The sequence below is a fragment of the Triturus cristatus genome, chromosome 9 (genome assembly GCF_964204655.1).
Source record: "Triturus cristatus chromosome 9, aTriCri1.1, whole genome shotgun sequence".
NCBI classification, from domain to species: Eukaryota; Metazoa; Chordata; class Amphibia; order Caudata; family Salamandridae; genus Triturus; species Triturus cristatus.
Genome location: NC_140592.1, coordinates 374548917 through 374568431, shown reverse-complemented (window position 1 = coordinate 374568431; position 19515 = coordinate 374548917). Strand labels below are relative to the sequence as shown.

At 42.3% G+C, this 19515-nt stretch overlaps 1 protein-coding gene across 5 annotated transcripts in view; it reads left to right on the top strand.

The window, feature by feature from the left end:
- The window catches only part of LOC146797977 (adenosine deaminase domain-containing protein 2-like), a 427814-nt gene that overhangs the window by 204031 nt on the left and 204268 nt on the right, over positions 1–19515 (top strand). For all 5 annotated transcript variants that reach the window (XM_085627831.1, XM_085627833.1, XM_085627832.1 and 2 more), the window contains one exon: positions 6470–6634. In XM_085627831.1, coding sequence (XP_085483957.1) covers positions 6470–6634 — 165 coding nt within the window. The remainder of the gene's footprint in view (positions 1–6469; positions 6635–19515) is intronic.

Here is a 19515-nt window from a genome sequence, read left to right as displayed (position 1 = left end):
TCGTGTCACCCAAACTAGGATCACACCTGCCGAATGCTCTCCTACGGAGACGTCACCATCTCACATCATCGATGCCGACACCGGCAGAATTATGCTCCACAAGCGGAGAATATCTTCCGAACACGCTTTGGACTCCTACCGGATCCCGCTGAAGAAAAAGCTGCCAGCGGATTCGGAGCCAGTTCTTTACGAACGTCTCCATACCTCCTACCCAGATCCACAGTCCTTCTCCCCGACACACTCCGAAACCGACGTTTTGGAGGACTATATGGGTGACGACGTCCCCTACCCAAGAGGGATGGACCCTGAGGGCCAACAGGACCCTGACCAGGCTTGGGATGACCCTGTAGACACAGGTGCACCTATGGATACACAGGACACGCAGCTCTATGGCGCAAAAACGTCTCCCACAGAGGACACTGCCGCATTCAACGCCCTAATAGAACGTGCTGCGGAAAATCATGGTGTGCAACTCCACTCTGACACAATCGAGGACGATTTTCTAATGGATACTTTCGCATCCTCAGAAAGGAATATCAAAACTCTACCCATGCTAAAAGGTGTCCTCAAACCAGCAAAGGACATTTTCAAAGAACCCACCAGGGCAAGAGTGATAAACCCCAGGATTGACAAAAAATATAGGTCCGCGCCTGGGGACCCTACGTACATTAGAGGCCAGTTGCCTCTAGATTCCATCGTAGTCGCAAATGCTCGCAAACGGGCACACTCTCAAACAACTGGGGATGCTCCTCCCCCGGACAAAGAGTCCAAGGTGCTAGAGACCTCCGGCAAACGGGTGGCAGCCCAGGCAGCTAACATATGGCGTATTGCCAATACACAGGCGCTCCTAGCTCGCTACGATCGCGCACACTATGACACATTAGAAACCCTACTCCAACATCTCCCTGACCAATACAAAGAGGGAGCAGAGATCCATCAGGGAGGGACAACTCCTCACAAACGCATCCATTAAGTGTGCACTGGATGCCGCAGATACAGCTACCAGAGCAATAAACACCAGCGTCATGCTACGACGACACGCCTGGTTATGAATTTCCGGATTCAAACCTGAGTTTCAAAATAACATTCTCAATCAGCCGGTCAACCCCGACTACTTATTCGGGCCGGAAGTTGACGCCACCCTAGAGAAAATAAAAAAGGACACAGACACTGCAAAGTCCATTGGGGCTCTCCAAACGCAGACCTTTCGGAGTGGCTCCTTTCGTCGCCCCGGGAATAGAGGAGCAGGCAGAGGACAGGGGTCACAGCAAACCTACAACAAGGGCAACACACAAAGTACCTACGATAAAAACACCCGGGGTGGGTATCGTGGCTCCAGCACAAAGGGCAGAGGACGCGGATACGGCAATACCAGGTCCTCCCCCAAGAACAAACAGTGACGCCCTCTCCCTTCCTCCCGACCACATAACACCTGTCGGGGGAAGGCTACAACGGTTCCTGTCCACGTGGAACTCCATCACCACGGACAGGTGGGTCAAAGATATTATCAAACACGGTTACTGCCTAGAATTAACCTCCACTCCACCCACAATACCGCCAAAACACCGTCCTATGTCCTCAGAGCACTTAGCGCTCTTACAGCAGGAAGTACTAAGTATGCTGGAAAAAGGCGCAATAGAGGTCGTACCCGTCCACGAGCAAGGCATGGGGATATACTCCCTGTACTTCTTAATACCAAAAAAGGACGGGTCACTCAGACCTATACTAGACCTGAGACCCCTCAACCGCTACATTCTGTCAGAGCATTTCCACATGCTCACCCTACAACAAGTCCTCCCGCTGCTCAAACAGGGAGACTTCCTAGCCACGCTAGATCTCAAAGACGCATATTTCCACATACCCATTCACCCCTCACACAGAAAATATCTCAGGTTCACTATTCAAGGGCAGCACTACCAATTCAAGGTTCTCCCCTTCGGCGTGACAACAGCACCCAGAGTTTTCACAAAGTGCCTAGCTACTGTGGCTGCACATCTACGGAGGCAACACATTCACGTGTACCCTTACCTGGACGACTGGCAAAGTCAGCCCAGCAATGTGCCAGCCACATGTCCCACACCATTCACCTTCACAGTCTGGGGTTCTCACTAAATTACCCAAAATCACATCTCCAACCCGCACACGTACAACAGTACCTAGGTGCGACCATAGACACTCTGGCAGCCACAGCTCAGCCAAATTTAGTGAGGATCAACAGCATACAAATGCTGATTTCCAAGTTCAAACCACAACACTCCCTTCCTGCGCGAGTGTTCATGCAGTTGATAGGCATGATGGCCTCCTGCATCTTCATAGTCCCACACGCGAGACTACATATGCGCCCGCTTCAGGAGTGCTTAGCACGTCAATGGAATCAGGCTCACGGGCAACTGAAAGACCTAGTGTTGGTGAGCGGTCGGGCATACAACTCTCTGCATTGGTGGAACCCACAAAACCTTTGCAAGGGCCGACCGTTCCAAGAGCCTGTTCCACAAATAATACTGACAGCGGACGCGTCTCTCCAGGGATGGGGAGCTCATGTACTCAATTACACAGTGCAGGGACTATGGACAACACAACAAAAGAAGATGCACATCAACCTTCTGGAACTGATGGCAATCTTCCTAGCCATGAAGGCATTCAAAGTACATCTGTGCAACAAGGTCGTGTTGATCCGGACGGACAACATGACCGCCATGTACTACATACAAAAGCAGGGAGGAACGCACTCTCCACAGTTGTCTCATCTGGCTCAGAGCATGTGGAAGTGGGCCATTCAGAGGAACATGTTCCTCATGGCGGAACACCTCCCCGGCAAGGACAACCAGATGGCGGATCTGCTCAGCAGACACAGCCACCAGATGCACGAGTGGGAGTTACACCCATCAGTACTCCAACCGTACTTCCAGCAGTGGGGTCATCCAGAGATAGACCTATTCGCCACAAGCGAAAACGCAAAATGCCAACGCTTTGCCGCCAGGTTCCCACATCCGCAGTCGCAGGGCAATGCGATATGGATGAACTGGTCCGGCAGATTTGCGTACGCTTTTCCTCCAGCACCATTGATACCGCTGGTGGCGCGCAAACTCAGACAACACTCACTGACACTCGTCCTGGTTGCTCCAACGTGGGCACGCCAACCATGGTACACCACCTTTCTCGAACTTTCCGTGGTGCCGCATCAAAGGCTGCGGATCAAACCCGCGCATTTGACGCAGAACCATGGAGAGATTCAGCACCCAGATCCGCAACAGCTGAACCTGGCAATCTGGCTCCTGAAGTCCTAGAGTTTGGCTACCTGAATCTGCCACCTGACTGTATGGACATCATTAAGGAAGCTAGAAGACCCACTACCAGAGCTTGCTATGCAGCCAAATGGAAAAGGTTCGTAATTTATTGCAATAACAATGACATTAACCCGCTAGATGCATCCATCCAAAACATAATTTGTTACCTCTTACACCTATACCGATGCAATCTGGCATACACCTCAATACGTGTCCATTTGACCGCAATATCAGCCTATCTCCAGACCAGGCAGCACCTCTCTCTATTCAGAGTGCCTGCCATCAAAGCATTCTTGGAAGGACTCAAACGAGTAATTCCTCCAAGCCACCCACCAGCTCCAATGTGGAACCTCAACTTGGTCCTCACACGCCTGATGGGTCCACCCTTCGAACCTCTACACTCATGCGAGATTCAGTTCCTCACCTGGAAAGTAGCTTTCCTAGTAGCGATCACTTCTTTGAGGAGAGTTAGTGAAATCCAGGCACTAACCATTCAAGAGACATTCATACAGGTTCACGCAAACAGGGTTGTACTACGTACCAACCCAAAATTCATGCCCAAAGTGATCTCGCAGTTCCACATGACTCAAACTATTGAACTGCCTGTTTTCTTTCAAAACCCACAAACTGTCGCAGAAAGAGCACTCCATACACTGGATGTAAAGAGAGCCCTCATGTACTATATAGACAGGACTAAAGTCTTCAGGAAAACAAAACAACTTTTCGTTGCCTTTGCCCCACACCACAAAGGTAACGCCATCTCCAAAGCAGGTATAGCCAGATGGATCGTTAAATGTATTCAAATTTGCTATCAAAAGGCTAAACGCACATTAACGATTCCCCCACGAGCCCACTCAACACGTAAGTTAGGGGCCTCCATGGCTTTCCTGGGAAACATTCCTTTGCATGACATATGTAGAACAGCCACCTGGTCCACTACACATACATTTACCAAACACTACTGTGTAGATGTGCAATCAAAACAGCAGGCAGCTGTAGGACAGGCTGTTCTCAAAACTCTTTTTCAGACCGCTGCAGCTGGCACTGGTAGCCGCCGCTAATAGGAGGTACTGCTATGTATTCTATGCACAGACATGAATTCAGCAGCCCACATGCCTCGAACTGAATATGCTACTTACCAGTATGCATCTGTTCTTGGCATGTAGGGCTGCTGACATTCATATCGCCCACCCTCCTCCCCGGCGCCTGTAGCAGCTGCAGCTCTCAGAATTACTGTATAGCATGGTCATCACTTTCTGTATCTACTCCATCACTGCCACAACGGCGAAAAACAATCTGAGGATGCCCATGCGCACTATGGTCCAGGGGAGGAGTCACCTATCTCAGGATACTTCGAAGACTCTTCCAGGACAACAACGTGCAAACATCCGGACCCAACACTAGGCGGCGATCTATGCACAGATATGAATGTCAGCAGCCCTACATGCCAAGAACAGATGCATACTGGTAAGTAGCATATTCAATTCTAGCCGCAGATTCCTTCACGACCCGCCCTTCCTCCCTGTTCTGCGAGGACCCTCTGCTTGGGTTTTTGCAGTCGCCTCCCTCTGGGTGGCTTGTCTTCTGTGGGTGTCTTCTTTGTTTTCTTCCGGTCAGGTATCCCTCCAGTTAGTTCCTCTCCAGTGTATGGGCTTACTTTTGCTCTGTTCCCTCTGTTAGAGTTTCTGATCCCCTTGCGGTCTTCTACGTTGGGAAATCTTTTGCCTGTCCTTTGGCCTCCTACTCTTTTCAGGGGTTATGGCCCTCCTTAGCATTGTAGTCTGGGGATGGATGGCTGTCCTGGGCTTGTGGCCTTCACTCTGTGGTTGCAGACCTTTTCTCTTTCTGTCACAGCGCTTTCTCATGCTTGTGCCTCCAGGATGACTCTCGCCTGGGCTTGCACGGTGGTTCCACGGAGTGGTGCTTTGCGCTTTTCTTGCTCTGGCTTCGCTGCTCTGGCCTTGTGGTGCTTTGGTGCCGACTGGTGCTGTCGCCTTGGCTTGCACGGTTGTTTCTCAGAGTGGTGCTTTGCTCTTTTCCTGCTTTGGCTTTGCTGTTGTAGCCTTCTGGTGCCTTGGTGCCAACTGGTGCTGTTCCTCACCTTTTGTTTCTCTCTACTGTGTTTCTCAGTTTTTTCACACACTGTTCTCATGCTCTCCTCAGTTTTGTTGTGATGGCTCCGTGTTGTGGCGCAGAAAAGTTCTCCGAAGCAAACTGACATCAGCGGGCCGGAGTGGGGCTTATGTGTCCTCGCTGACGTCACGCCCGCAGAGGACATCGGGCCGAGTCGCGTGGTACCGCCACCCCGGCGCGCAGAGATGCTGGGCAAGAAAGTTTTCCGGGTCCAGTCTCACGCCTGGGGATAATTCTACGTTAAGGAATCTGCGGCTAGAATCGTCTCTACCAGATACATCGTTACCGAAGGTAAGTAACTTGTACATCACCACTGTGAACCTTTTCCACCTACAAGGCAGGTACTTGTGAGGAGGCCATGTTGTGACCACATGACTTGTTGTGTTGCATTGACCCAGCCTCGTAAGCATGAGAGCGAGGCTACCTGATGGACAGAAGGTACAGGCTGTGACCGTCTCACCACATGACATTCGCGAACAAGCATGCAGACACCTGGTACAAGTAGGTACCTTTTCTGCATGGAGCTTTTCATTGCTTCACATCCTTCATTGTGAAGTTCTGGTAAGCTGGTCTAGCAATATGGAAGGCCACTAGGCCTAATATTGCCATGCACATGCAACGTGGCAAAGATATGCAGTTTCAGGCTTCTATGTTTTGAAAATGTGCTTTATATTTACTCTGATATTATCTAATTGGATACTCTCTTGTTCATATTTTTTAAAAGGCTCAAGGAATACGAAAATAGGAGTTACTTTGTTTAGTAACTATATATTGTACATACTGTATATTCAGTACCCTGCTTTTAGCTTAAGTTGTGTAAATAATGAAATGGCAACTAAAGGTGTCAGTGGTCTTTCTTGTCAAGGGTTTGTGTACTGACAGTAAAAAAGGTCTTACCTGACATGACGTTATAATGTTGATTTCATTTTTAAATTGAGATTCTTGTCTCCATTGATCATGTATACTACGGTTGACTTCTGTCTATCTGAGTAATTCATATTGTACTGCTCCAAACACTAATTTATGACTGAATGTGACTGCTTTTACAGATTTCTATACAAACACCTAATGCTCTTCTATTCTGGAAATCCTGTTGCATTGGAAAAGTCAATTTTTTGTCGTTCAAAGGAAAATGACATCCTGGAATTGAAACCATATATCTTGTTTCACCTGTATCTTAGACAAGTGCCTACAGGAGCTGCAGAAAATTTCCAGTAAGTCTAATTAGTCCAAGATGGTTACATGCTCCTACGCTGTGCAAGTTCTGGTGTACCTGTACTCATTAAATATTCTTTTTTTTGTGCTTCCCCAAACGGTACCTCTTTTGTTTCTTTTACTGGTCACAGGTTCGCATGCAAGTGTGTGCATGGAGGAGGGAGCGTATGCTCTTTATTTGAAAGTTTGACAGACCTCTGACGAATCTGGATTTGTAGTCGGCTAGTTAAGAGTGTGGTGAGATGGGCAGGGATTCAGCTGCTTTGTTAGACCACACCTGCTTTGTTAGACCACACCTGCTAACTTCCTGTAAATACTGGTGTGAAAGATAGATTCCTCTTAACATTACCTCAACTCCTCCCTTGTCCATCCACTTTCACCTACAGGACTTAAGAGGTGCTCTACTTAAGTATGGATACAGTATAATGTAGTCTAGAAGGGAGAGGCAAGAGGAACAGGCTGCGAGATAGGACATCCTGGAGGTGCCCAAAGAATCCTCCGCATATCTGAACATCTTGCTGGGGGAAATTGAGATGGTAACATGTTCCACATGTTCACAATGCTAAAAAGACTGTGCACTTTGCAAAACTTGGCTTGGAGGTGCACTTTGATCAGTTGATGCCCACAGGTACCAAGTGTGCATGAAAAAAAACACTGTGCACTACATCAAGAAGCTGATTGGAGAAGGAATAGCAGTAAACTACTCCTACAGATACAGAAAAAGGAAATGTTCAGACTAGTGAAATACATTTTTCTAGTTGTGCTTTACAAGAAGCAAAGTTGACTTTGTTAATTAAGTAAATGGCCAAACAGGAGCCTTCTTCCACAAATCAGCGGTTGTGAATTGGTCACTCAGGATGAGCCATTAGGAGATCTTGTTGACTTTCCAAAATTTACGAGTGGCACTGTTCTAGTGGATATGGTCAGCTCACACCCCAGCTTAGTGGCATGCTCTTGTTTAGGTAAGTTTCGGCCTTCATATTCTGTGTCATTGTAGTCACAGGCCCTTCTACTGGTTGGGATGTACCAGTGGCTAAGCTTGATTGAGTCTCTTCTCAGTTTATTATATGGGTCCTGCCATTCAAGATTCCCGTTCCGGATACTTTGTGCTTGCAGAAGGAACGAAGCAACTAGGTGGGTCACTCCCAGAAATTGGACCCCAAACAGGTAACCTAGTCTGTCTTCCAGATTATCTGTGGTAAAGATCACAAGTACTTTCACTAGTGACTTTTCTTCTTGCCACCTTTTACCGTGCACAGGCGATTTATTGGGGTTTTCTGAATAGTACAGGGACTCATCTTCTCTAGCCTGCTTTTTTGATGCAGAAACTGTGAAAATGAGAAACTGTACCTCTTTGGATGACTTTTATAAACACCCTAAAATTCTTAAGAGTAAACTTTTAGACCGTGGGTACCCTAAGAAACTGATTAAACAAGCATTTAAACGTGCTAGGTTTTATAACTGTGAGAGCATGTTTGAACAAAACCATCTGGAAAAAAAGAAAAAGGATGAGGCGTCAGAAAAACGTTTGGTTTTTGTTACACAGTTTTCGAATATTAGTAACAAATTGAAAAATTTGGTTAATTCCAATTGGAATATTTTAAACGAAGGGATGGAAATTAAACTTCTCAAACCACTGTTTGCATTTAAGCGAAATGATAACATTCGGAAGAATTTGGTCACTACCTACAGAGCTAGCAAACCTCAAACACAAGCCTCACTATACATGCATAATGTTTTAGGTAACTTCCCATGTGGTACATGTAGTATTTGCGAACATTGTCTGGTCACAAAATTTGTGTCCTACAATGGATTTACGCTGTCATCTAAGAGTATGAACAACTGTAGGAGTTGCAATGTTGTTTACTTTTTGCGCTGTCCATGTGGTTTAGCATATGTAGGCGAAACGGGGAGGGAGCTCAGATTACGCCTACTGGAACACCGGTCAGCGCTTAAAACTAATAAACATAATGCCCCTCTTGTAGAACATTATAACTCAATGAAACACAAACACACAGAATTCAAGTGGTTTGTGATAGAAAAAAATTACAGGTAATATTACAGGGGGCAATATGGAAATCAAAAGAAAAAATAGAAAACAATGGTATATTTCCATTCTTAATACTATAAATAGAGGTCTTAATACCAAAGAGGACTGGATGAAACTTGCTGTATAGAAGTACTCTGTTGGCCTCAATGTTGGGATCTGTGCTGAATAGTGATACAATTGCTCCATCACCTCTTTAGAATCTATAGGATATGTTAGGTTAAACATTCTTTTTCTTCCTATTTGGTTAGTTCCTGTCAGTGGATGATGTTCGTTCATTATACACCCACAGGACATGATCTCTATATGGACATTTGATATTTAATAGTGATTTTTAAGTTTAGATAGTCATTTATTTTATCATTTGCGGTTTTTCCTGCTAATTATATATGCAGTTTCCATTTATAATGAATCTAATACTTGTACCATTCGGCATCAATGCTAAGTGATGCCTCGGAATGACATGAGCCCAGTGATACGTGCACGAAGATACGACCGTCCTAATATGGCGACGCTTTCAAGCTAAGAACGCTATCCCATTCATCAGGTTTTAGTCCTATTTGGGTTCTTACTTTATTATCTTTTTTTTTTATGTCGCCCATATTATTTTTAGACATTTCTGCCATTGGTTACGCATGATAAATTCAATAGGCTGTCTGATGGACGGGCCAGACGAGAAATTAAGTTGGGTTTTGAAATCTTAACAAATTCTCTAATGGTACGGGCAATTAGGAATACACTATATATTTCTATTAATTCTTAGCATTAATCTTTCTATTCCTGTGTTTATCTTGCCTCTATTTCGATGGGTGTATGTTTAGGACATGCATTGTCAGGCTCTTTAACTATTAGATGACTATCTAAATATGGAGGCACTCTTTTCTAAGATTCGTGCAATCTGGGTTCATACTATTTATCTCACGCACCCTACGTATTACGTATGTGGTGACGTGTATATAATGCGTCTCCTTAGTTGTGAAAGCGTTTGTTCGCGTTCCACAGAGATGCACTAACTGGCACTTGAGAACCCTGAGGTGTAGAGCTATATAGGTAAGAATGAGCTGTGATTTACGGGCATCTCGTTGAGCGGGTATGGATGGTCTTTATATCGTGGCTTTTTCTGTTTATGGTGTTTATATGTTTTGCGGATTTGGCATTCCTTGATCGTGGTCCAGATAGAACTGGCAATTATCCTGTGATATGCAAAGGGAGAACGGAGCCTTGTATCTTTAGTCATCATGTATGTTAGGTGCTTATAAGCTGTATACTAAGGAGAGTCGGGAGGCTACTTAACGATCCATACTTTCAAATCACAAATGTTGGATGAAACTCCTTAACGGGCCCTCCTTTTTTATTTCTCGCACTCGGGGCACTATGTCCCCGTTGTCGATCGCCCAAGAGCTGTTCAATAGAGGCCACGCATTTTGTTAATTATTCTTTACATTGCCTAAACCATTTTTATCTCGTTCTGAGTAATTTAACACGTGTGAAATCGTGACTAATATCATAGCATTCTCACTGGGTTAAATCCTTTCTTTTTATAGCCTACCCAGATTCAATTTGGAAACTGAAAACCTTTGCAATATAATATTCCACAAGATGATTACTGGTTGCATCTTTCTGTCTCTATAATTTCGAGACAGTGCTTTTAAACTCTTGGTAAGTTGCTGTTATTCTCATATATATTTAGAGTAATAGAGCTTTAAATATCTTTATTAGTAGAGATAATGGATTTATTTTCATTTACAGACCGTGATTAAAAACAGATCAATCAAACTAAAATAAGTATGTGAAACGAGCCTACCTCGAATACATTAAGGTGAGAATTTAATAGTAGTTTAGCTCCTAAAACTACTGCATGTTAAATTATACATGGTCCCCTAATGAATTAACAATTAGCTACATCCTCTTGCTTTTTTGACAGACATATTTCTCTAAAGTTATTCCTGCTGCCGGAAGCTTATAGGTCCACTGCCTGCTATTATTTAACGGCATGAGCTGAGGTATTGATATATTTATGATGGTTTGCATGTATTATCCACCTTTCTGGGGTATACATGTCTGAATTTTGATTAGTGACTGGCGTAGCGAGACACGGGGGAATACTGGCCTCTACCTATGAATATTTTTTAATTTAAGTTGTGTAGTATCAGTCGTCTCTGGTTAATACATGAATGCCAAAATGTGTGAATTACAGAAGTGGTAGAATATGGAACACTCAGTGGGATGTGTAGAAATCTACATATTGCCAACTTTGTGCAATAAGAATTTAATTATTTGATTATTTACATTGTTTGAATGTGTGTTTTTTCACATTGATCCTGTTACAGCAATTATTTGTAATTATTTTTAATGATTCTTCAATCTCGGAGCACTTAGAACATGTTATCAATCACTAAAAGAGAGATCTTCAATGTCTTTGATTAATATGTATGTCTTTTATGTTTTTAATTTATTTTTATTTTGCATTGTATTCTGTGTAAGGTATGCTTATTTACTTATACCAAAGGAAGGAATATTATTACGAGTCCTGAAGAAGGTGGTTTTATCTCTTTATTCCACCGAAACGCGTCAACGCAAAGTTTTTGGTTGAATTTGTCTTAGGACTAGAATTACAAAAATCAGGTTGAATTGCTCCCGGTTATTTCTGGTCCATATAGGTTACAAATTAACACTGTTAAGGCACAACTTTGGTGCTCTTTTTATATATTTTCCTTCCATGTGATGTTTACTCATTGTCTTTTTATGAGATCTTGAATTAAGTAAATTGTTTTAAATATGTATTTTCTGTTTGAACATTTACATGTGTTTTTTAATAAAGATACATATGTGTGTCAATATATGTTTTTTATGATTACCTATTGCTGTGAATTGGATCACTAATGTGTTAATACATTTTATTTAATTCAGTGTAAGGTTTCTCACATCTCATTTTGAAATGTTTTTTAGCATGTGATATATTTGACTGAATGATACATTTGACTGTATGGTCTCTAAGTGGCGATTTAAGTAAAGTGTGTTTCTATAGTTCAAAGGGAATTTTTCTAACTATATAGTTGATTCTGGTGTTCTGTTCCTTTGGACTTTAATGGGCCCCTCCTTGTTTTCAAAGGAATTCAACCTCCAGTAGGTCTGTTATAATTTGCTGGATATGAAGATTCCTAGCTAATAATAACAAGATTAGGGAGTGTAGAGGGATGGCCCTTCATGGGCTCCAGAGATGGATGCGTCCTCCACTACAGATTAATTTTTAAACATAAAGATCCAACTCTTTAGGGAAAAAAAAAGAGGAAATTCAAAACCTGGGTTTTAAAGAAATAGGGATAAATGGGTGTAGGTGTCCCACAATGGTTGGACATACACAAAGGTGTTTAAATACCCCTCACACACCAAGAATGACCAATGGTGTCATGCTTCATCATAGGGGTCTTCCCGCCCCGCTGCGGGACGGGGCGTGCTACGACCTACGAATACGTGGGAGCACTGATAATAAAGTGCTATGTGGAGTGCAATGGGAGGGTCTGGGATAGGTGTGAATGTGAGTTTAAAAAGGACCTGGCCCCTAGGACAAAAGACCTTTAATAAGTCAGAGGGGGCTGGTACTAGTAAAAAGGTGGTGCGGAGACTTCCTACTCAATGTGTGGTGTTCTCCTAGTATGTTGTCAACATGTTTCGATGCTAGGCATCTTCTTCAGGCCAGGGTTAAGATCCCTCCTATGTGTGCATATTGGTACTTATGATAATGTTATCAATATAAGTGAAAACATGCGAGAATATACAGTACCTAATGGTATGCTTATCAATTCTGTAAGAAAAAATAAAAAATAAGGAAAAGTACTCGTTCAGGTTCCCAGGGATTATAAGCATCATTCCTGCAAACAAAAAGAAGTGTGCCACGAAAGTGACAAAAAACGTGATAGTTTTAGCCATAACTCTTAATTGTTGCAGAAGAAAGTGCAGTGACCTGTAAGGAAAATAGAGACATACACGACACTACGAACAATTAACAGAAAACACACACTCTAAAAAATACGTGGACTATACTCCTAATCAGAGATAGACCCAGTGATGTATTAAATACATACTTAAGTGTATGTGAGGTATTGCCTCATGGACCTTAGGGCGGGTGGGAAAATTATTATTTTTTTTTTTTTTTAGGAGCCTCAATGCTGAAAAAGACAATGGAAAGGAGAAATGGCTGTTATCTACTGACTACTCCTATAGAAACGCCGTGACCGGTATCCTCTAGCGGCTAAGCCGTACTCGCGTATCCTTCAGCAGCCAATCGCTACATGTGCATCCATCCCGGTGTTCGGTTGAAATGTGGAGAAACCCCTATAGTGCCCAGTTTAAATACAGCCTGCTCTCACCAATTTGCGGGGAAACTAGTTGCACCTGGTGTGTTGCAAAGACTTCCGGTTCAAAAGTTGCCGGAAGACTAGACCAGATCGAGTACAAAGATCATTGTCAACCGGAAATGAGGACCCAATACGCGTCTTCGGAGTGGCGTTTCTTGTGTACACACGCCCACTCGTTAATACAAGATATCTAGAATTAAGGTATTTCAAGACTAGAGGTCTCTCAAGCATACCGCCTTCACAAAGGATACGGTAACCGCAATGCTTGTTAGCGGATCAAAAAAATGCGGGCTAAAATTGCAAGAACGAGAAGCGTCTCTCGCGTGTCGAGAAGTGTGGTAGCTGTGTTGTAACGGGGAGAGAATAAGGGCAATAATGGAAGGGAGGTGGAACTTTCCCGATGGAAGGGGTCATATTAGAGGACTGACACGTGGCTAGTACTACTCAACGGCCCATCGTGTCATATGCGAAGACAGAAAAGAGTTATTCTGACAACTATAAAACGGATGCTTAGGTGGTTTGTTTTAAATAAAGGTACAGGCATCCAAAATACAGTAGTTTGTAAGATGACAGGATTTTTGAAGGTAGTACCAAAATGGGGGTGCCATATCTGATTTGGTAGGTCGTACATGATAAAGAAAGGAGAGAGGCAAGTCACTATGACAGTTGTGACCATGGTATGTCATCATTCAGACCTTTTACATGTGTGCCCAGACGGAACACCCAACGTTGTTCTTTTTCGAAGAGTCCATGCTCGGTCTGTAATTGTTCTATGACCGTCCATCTGAGGTCATTGACCCCATGTTCACAGTCAAGAAATGTGTTGCCATCTTGGTCGTACTTTTTTTGCAGCGAATATTACTCTTATGTTCGCCCATCCGAATTTTCACTGGTCTGGTGGTCATACCCACATATTCCATTTTGCAGGGGCAAGTGATAAGGTACACCACATTTTTACTGTTGCAATTGGTGAATTTTCTCTGTTCCCAGACAGTGCCGTTGGCGAAAGTGATGTTAGTACTCTTCCTGGTTAGTGTGCAAGTGCTGCACATTCCGCAAGGATGATGTCCCTTGACAGGTGGTTGGATACCTCTTGCGATCTGTTGGGCAGGTGGTTTGCGTGGTCTGGTATGCACCAAAATGTCTTTTAAATTTCTACCCCTTTTGTGGGAGAACATGGGTTTCGGTAGATTGAGGTCTCCACAATTTAGAATTTTCCAATTCTTATTGATGATCTTGGAAACCTGGTTTGAGTGTGTATTGTAGGTTGTGACACAGATAGGCCTAATTTCTTCTACCTGTGATATTCGGTTCTCTAAAAGAGAATCCCTATTGTTGTTCCTTGCTCTCTTGAAACCCTTCTTGACAATTGATTCTGGGTAGTGCCGGTCTAATAATTTCTTCTCCAGATCTTTGGCCTGGGCCTTGAAGTCTGTCAATTCTGAGCAATTCCTCCGTAGACGCAGGAACTGGCCATAGAGGAGATTATCACGAAGGTGTCTAGGGTGGAAACTATCGTATAGCAATAGGCAGTTCTTGGCCGTTGGTTTGAAGTGTGTGCTGGATTTCAATCGGCCTTCATCTGCATAGATGTTAAGGTCTAGGAAAACTAGGTTGCTGTTGGATGATGTATGCGTGAATTTAAGAAAGGCATTTTGTTGATTCAACCAATTCATGAAGGTGATGACTGAATCAGAGTCCCCTTTCCAAATCACTAGAACGTCATCAATATAACGTTTCCACAAAATGATGTTCTGTTGAAACGGGTTATGAGGGTTCAGTATCTTCTGGGACTCCAGATGGTGAACATATAATCCCGCTAGGCTCGGCGCAAAGGTACTACCCATGCTGGTACCGTGTTTTTGTAGGTAGTGCACATCTTGGTACAGAAAATAATTCTTCTTGAGGGCCAGAGTAATGCATTCCATCACTAGGTTGCGGAGAGTATGATAGTTCCAAGTGGTGGAAAAAAGAACCTCCTCAATAATATCCAAGGTGTCGTTGTGCGGTAAACTAGTATAGAGGCTCTCCACATCCAATCCTATTAACAGGTGTTGTGTAGGATCAAAAGTCAGATCTTCAAGGAGTTGTAAGACTGCTTTTGTATCTTTTAAATAGGTATCCGTTCCTTGGACTAGTTGTCGAAGAAATGCATCCGCAAATTTCGACAAAGGCTCTAATAATGAACCGATCCCGGATACAATGGGACGTCCAGGGGGATGTTCCAGGTTTTTATGGATTTTTGGGATTGTGTAGAAGTAGGGAGTTCTGGGTGCCTTCTGTACTAGGAAGTCAGCCTCCTTTCGAGTGATCCAATCATGTGCAGTGGCCTCTTCCACCATCCCCATTATGTGAACCCGAATGCTCTCTGTGGGGTCATCATTAAGGATTTCATAGTTCCTCTGATCACTCAGTAGTCTCTTACACTCGTTATCATAGTCAGTGGTTGTCTGTATGACCGTTGCTCCGCCTTTATCGGCTGGCTTAATGGTGATATCCGTGCTGTTGGCTAGTTGTTGTAGTGCTTCTTTCTCTGCTCTAGTTATATTCTGGAATGCGTTGTAATCCTTCTGGAGTACGTTGTTGAAGATTCCTAGCCATTGAAGGCTTTGAATTTATCATTCCATTCCTTGAGTTCTTTACTTTGGAAACTCAACTTCAACAGCTTCTTGGTCTGTTGTGTGGAAGTGCTAGAAGGATTCTTTTTGGAGGGCGGATTTTCCTTTTCTAACTCTTTGAATGCCCTTCTCTTCACATTTTGTGGGTGAGCATTCTTTGACCAACAGATTGGTCTTGTCCACCCTTTTTTGTGGCTGCATACCGCAACACATTTTTACTTGTTTTGGTGTTTGATCTTCATAGTGGAAAAGTTGGCCTCCTACAAGGCTGGTGTTTGGGCCAGTAGGAGATGTAGCATAGTTATGGGTTACTCCAATGTTTTTGGGGAGATCAGTTTCTGGGTCATTTACACAGTAATTTGTGATGCTGATCACCTTCACACGTTGCCCGTGACATAATTTATTATAGAAAGGTTTATTTTCTGGAAATGTTTTCTTCTAACACTTAATTTTTAGCAGAGTTTTCTTGTGAAAGTATGTTTCGCTGGTTTTGCTTCGTCTAAGACTTTTTTATTTTATTTTTTAACTCTACATGTTTTTTTTTTTATTTGCCTACTTGAAGAAGTTTGGCTAAGTTTTTAAATCAACATCTTTATGATGTCCGGTTCAACTTTGATGAATTTGTTTATCCCTAGTTATTGTGATAAGACGTTCCAAAGCATCCCTAGTCCAAGAGACTTATGCTTTAAGGTGTTCTGCAACAACTTTTTTGCAGTCGTGAAGATGCTTGAACGATGTTGTTTGTTCTTCCATAGGTTGAACATTTGTGAAAGTGATGCAGGACATATGTTAAAGTTCTTTAGGTTCTTCTGGAAACTGAAGGGTAGAGAGAGGTGATTTTGCATATGTACGGATTTCAAGTGAAGCACATGCATACAAAGAATATGCTACATTATTTGCCAACTGAATAGAGTGGTCTGTGGAGGTCCCTCGTTCAGGGCTGTTTTAGGTACTACTTCCTGGGTGCAAGGCGACGTACAAGAACCACAGGCCAAGTGTCTTTAAAAATTGACCTGACCCTTTTGGTCTCTTCCACTACTTCATGGTCTGGCCATTTAATCCTGGTGTCATCTGGACAGTGTATTGGCAATGCAGGATGTTAGTACATTTTAATATTAACACTAGATTTTTTTTTGCAAAGTTTGAGTTACTACAGAGACATAAAAAATAATGTTTAACTAGAACTTCATTGCATGACCTGGGTATTAAACATTTATGGGCTGGTCTGAAGGCGGCTTAGCTCTGAAATCCGATTGCAGACTATAGTTAACAAATACATAGCTTTCTTAGATACCTAATTACAGTTAATGATATTTTTCAGTGTCGAGAGTACTTACACAATGAAAATTAGGTGTAAGCCGTTCATCTCCTTTTGTTCGGACTTGCTGTGAAAAATTTCTATACAGCTGAAATCTGATCAGTCTGGGAAATGTAGCCCTCTATTACGTTTATAGACCTGCCATGATTACAAAAAAAGAATGTGCAAACCTTGTCCACGTTTAGGGTGTTTTTCAATGTACATTCAATGTTTTGTGAGCTCACTAAAACTTTTGTGACACCTTGAACAAAGTAAACCAATTACAACTTATTTAATACAGAATGTAGTCTTTTTGGAATGGTGGAATGGTTCCATTTATTGATTGGCCTTTGTTGTTTTTACCCATTCTGTACGCTAAATGCAAGCATGTAGAAATAATAAAAGTATGAAATATTGACCACCTCGTAAAAAAATGTTTAAAAATAGGTGACAGTGTAATAACAATCTTGAGCAGATCTAACACCATGGGTGCAAACTGAATATTGAAAATGGGTGTTTCAATATTTGACTTGTGGACTGAGCTTTATGATCCACTGATCACTGTAGTTCTGGGAAATTTAAAAACCTTATGGCTCTGCATCACCCAACTGTTGTCATTGCCTTCATTTTCTGGAATCCTGATAAAAACTAATTTCAGTCCTTCAAAAGAACTGGGAAGAGATGGGAGGTTAAAAGAATCAATGAAAGTTATTTTTTATGTACATTTCAATTTCGCAAAATGTTAATACACAACTTAAGCCCATAAAACAATTGCATGTAAATCTAGAAATTAGACATTTAAACATAAGGCCCTTTTCTAAAAAAGACCAGTAGTATTTGCCACAGCCAGATTTAGCATTTCAAAACAATTTAAAAGTGACCATTTGAGCATAATTCCTCAAGAACTGCATAGCTGTTTAAGTGCATTGTCTATAGCTTATTAAAGTTTGGGCATCTTAGTATTAAATGACCTGCATAATTTTGTATAATTACTCCCACTGAAACAGACCGCACCATACATGAAGTAAAGCATTTTAACACAACTGGAAAGCTTTTATTAATAAGAACTGATTTCTTAAAGAAATAATTAGGTTAAGATTACATGACTAGGAAGGATAAACTTTGATAACTGTTTAAGATATGTTTGACTTTATGTAAAAGGATTCATATGTGGCAATTTTGATACCAATAATTGCATATACTAATGCCAATTCATCAAAAGGACTGTGAAGAGCGGATCTGGCAGCTGAAAAATGTCAAACGGGTTGTTCTTCACGGTTTGTCTAAAAACAATAATAGGCACACATTCTAATAACAAAAGTGACAACATAATTAAATTGTACAGATACTAGTCTTGTTAATAAATCATACAAATGCAAACCTGTAATGTTACTTGGATTGTACCTGGAATGAGTTATTTTGAGACAATCTGCAAAGCATGTTTTGAGGTGAGACATTTTGTAGAGGACCCCTTCAGTTTTGCTTAACCTTTGTTTGGCAAAAGCTGGTCGAAAGAGAGCTGATCTGTTTTACATACATGTCCAATTTGTTTATCATAACATTCTCTGTTATCTATATGGCTGCCTCAATAAACTAAAACAGTGCTATTTTCTATCACCAAAGAATGTATATTTTGTTTTCTTTTTTCAGAAAACTCAAGTATATTTTTTGGAGCTAAATTCCTATTAACAAATTTTCCCTGATGCTTAATTCTATATTGAGTACAAATCAGAAAAGGGAGAGGTAGAAGTTTACATAGGATTCACTCTTACTTCCATATCCTATAATGTCCTCAATCAAAGGGGAGTAAGCACTACTAATCTGTAAGGATCTGGTTATGCTCCATGTTTACTCGAAACACTCCACCATTCTCTGCCATTGGTGGCGTATGTAATCACCACTGGGTATGTCATTGGGCGTCGTCGTCATTGAGTTTCGCATCTAGGTACTCGCTTCCCTAGGCGATTACTGCCTCCTCTTGAGGGAAAGTAATGGTACAATCTGTCTTGTGGTATCTAAAATTACCTCTTATATTCCAAGGAATATCATTAATGTGGGTGGAATATACAGGGGTAAGGTAAAAGAGTTGTTAATTACCTAAGAGTCTAAAGCAGATCTAACAAGGATCAACAAAACAGTAAGAGACCCATTGCACTTAAATAAGGCCCTGATGAATGCCCATACCCTTGCTTGTGATTGGGAGTTAAAGGCCAAAACATGTTGACCACCTATTTATGATGTTATGGATAGTTCATACATCCAAAAACATCACCGTCTCTTTTTAGATTGTTTCTTACGTTGTGACTTGTGTGCCTGAATAAATCTGGTGTTGTAAAGATCTCTGTAAAAAAAAAAAAACGAATTCCTACAGTCCTAAGCTTGAATGCAACAGGGGGAAGACACAGTTGGCACAATCTTCAGATAGGGATTGCTCACACCCAACTGATCTGAAGTTCAGCCTTATTTGGTATGTCCATTTAAAATCTATAATGTTCTTGCATTGTAGTACATGCACGCACCCACCCATACCCCCCGCACCCCCAAATGCAGGAGTCTTTCA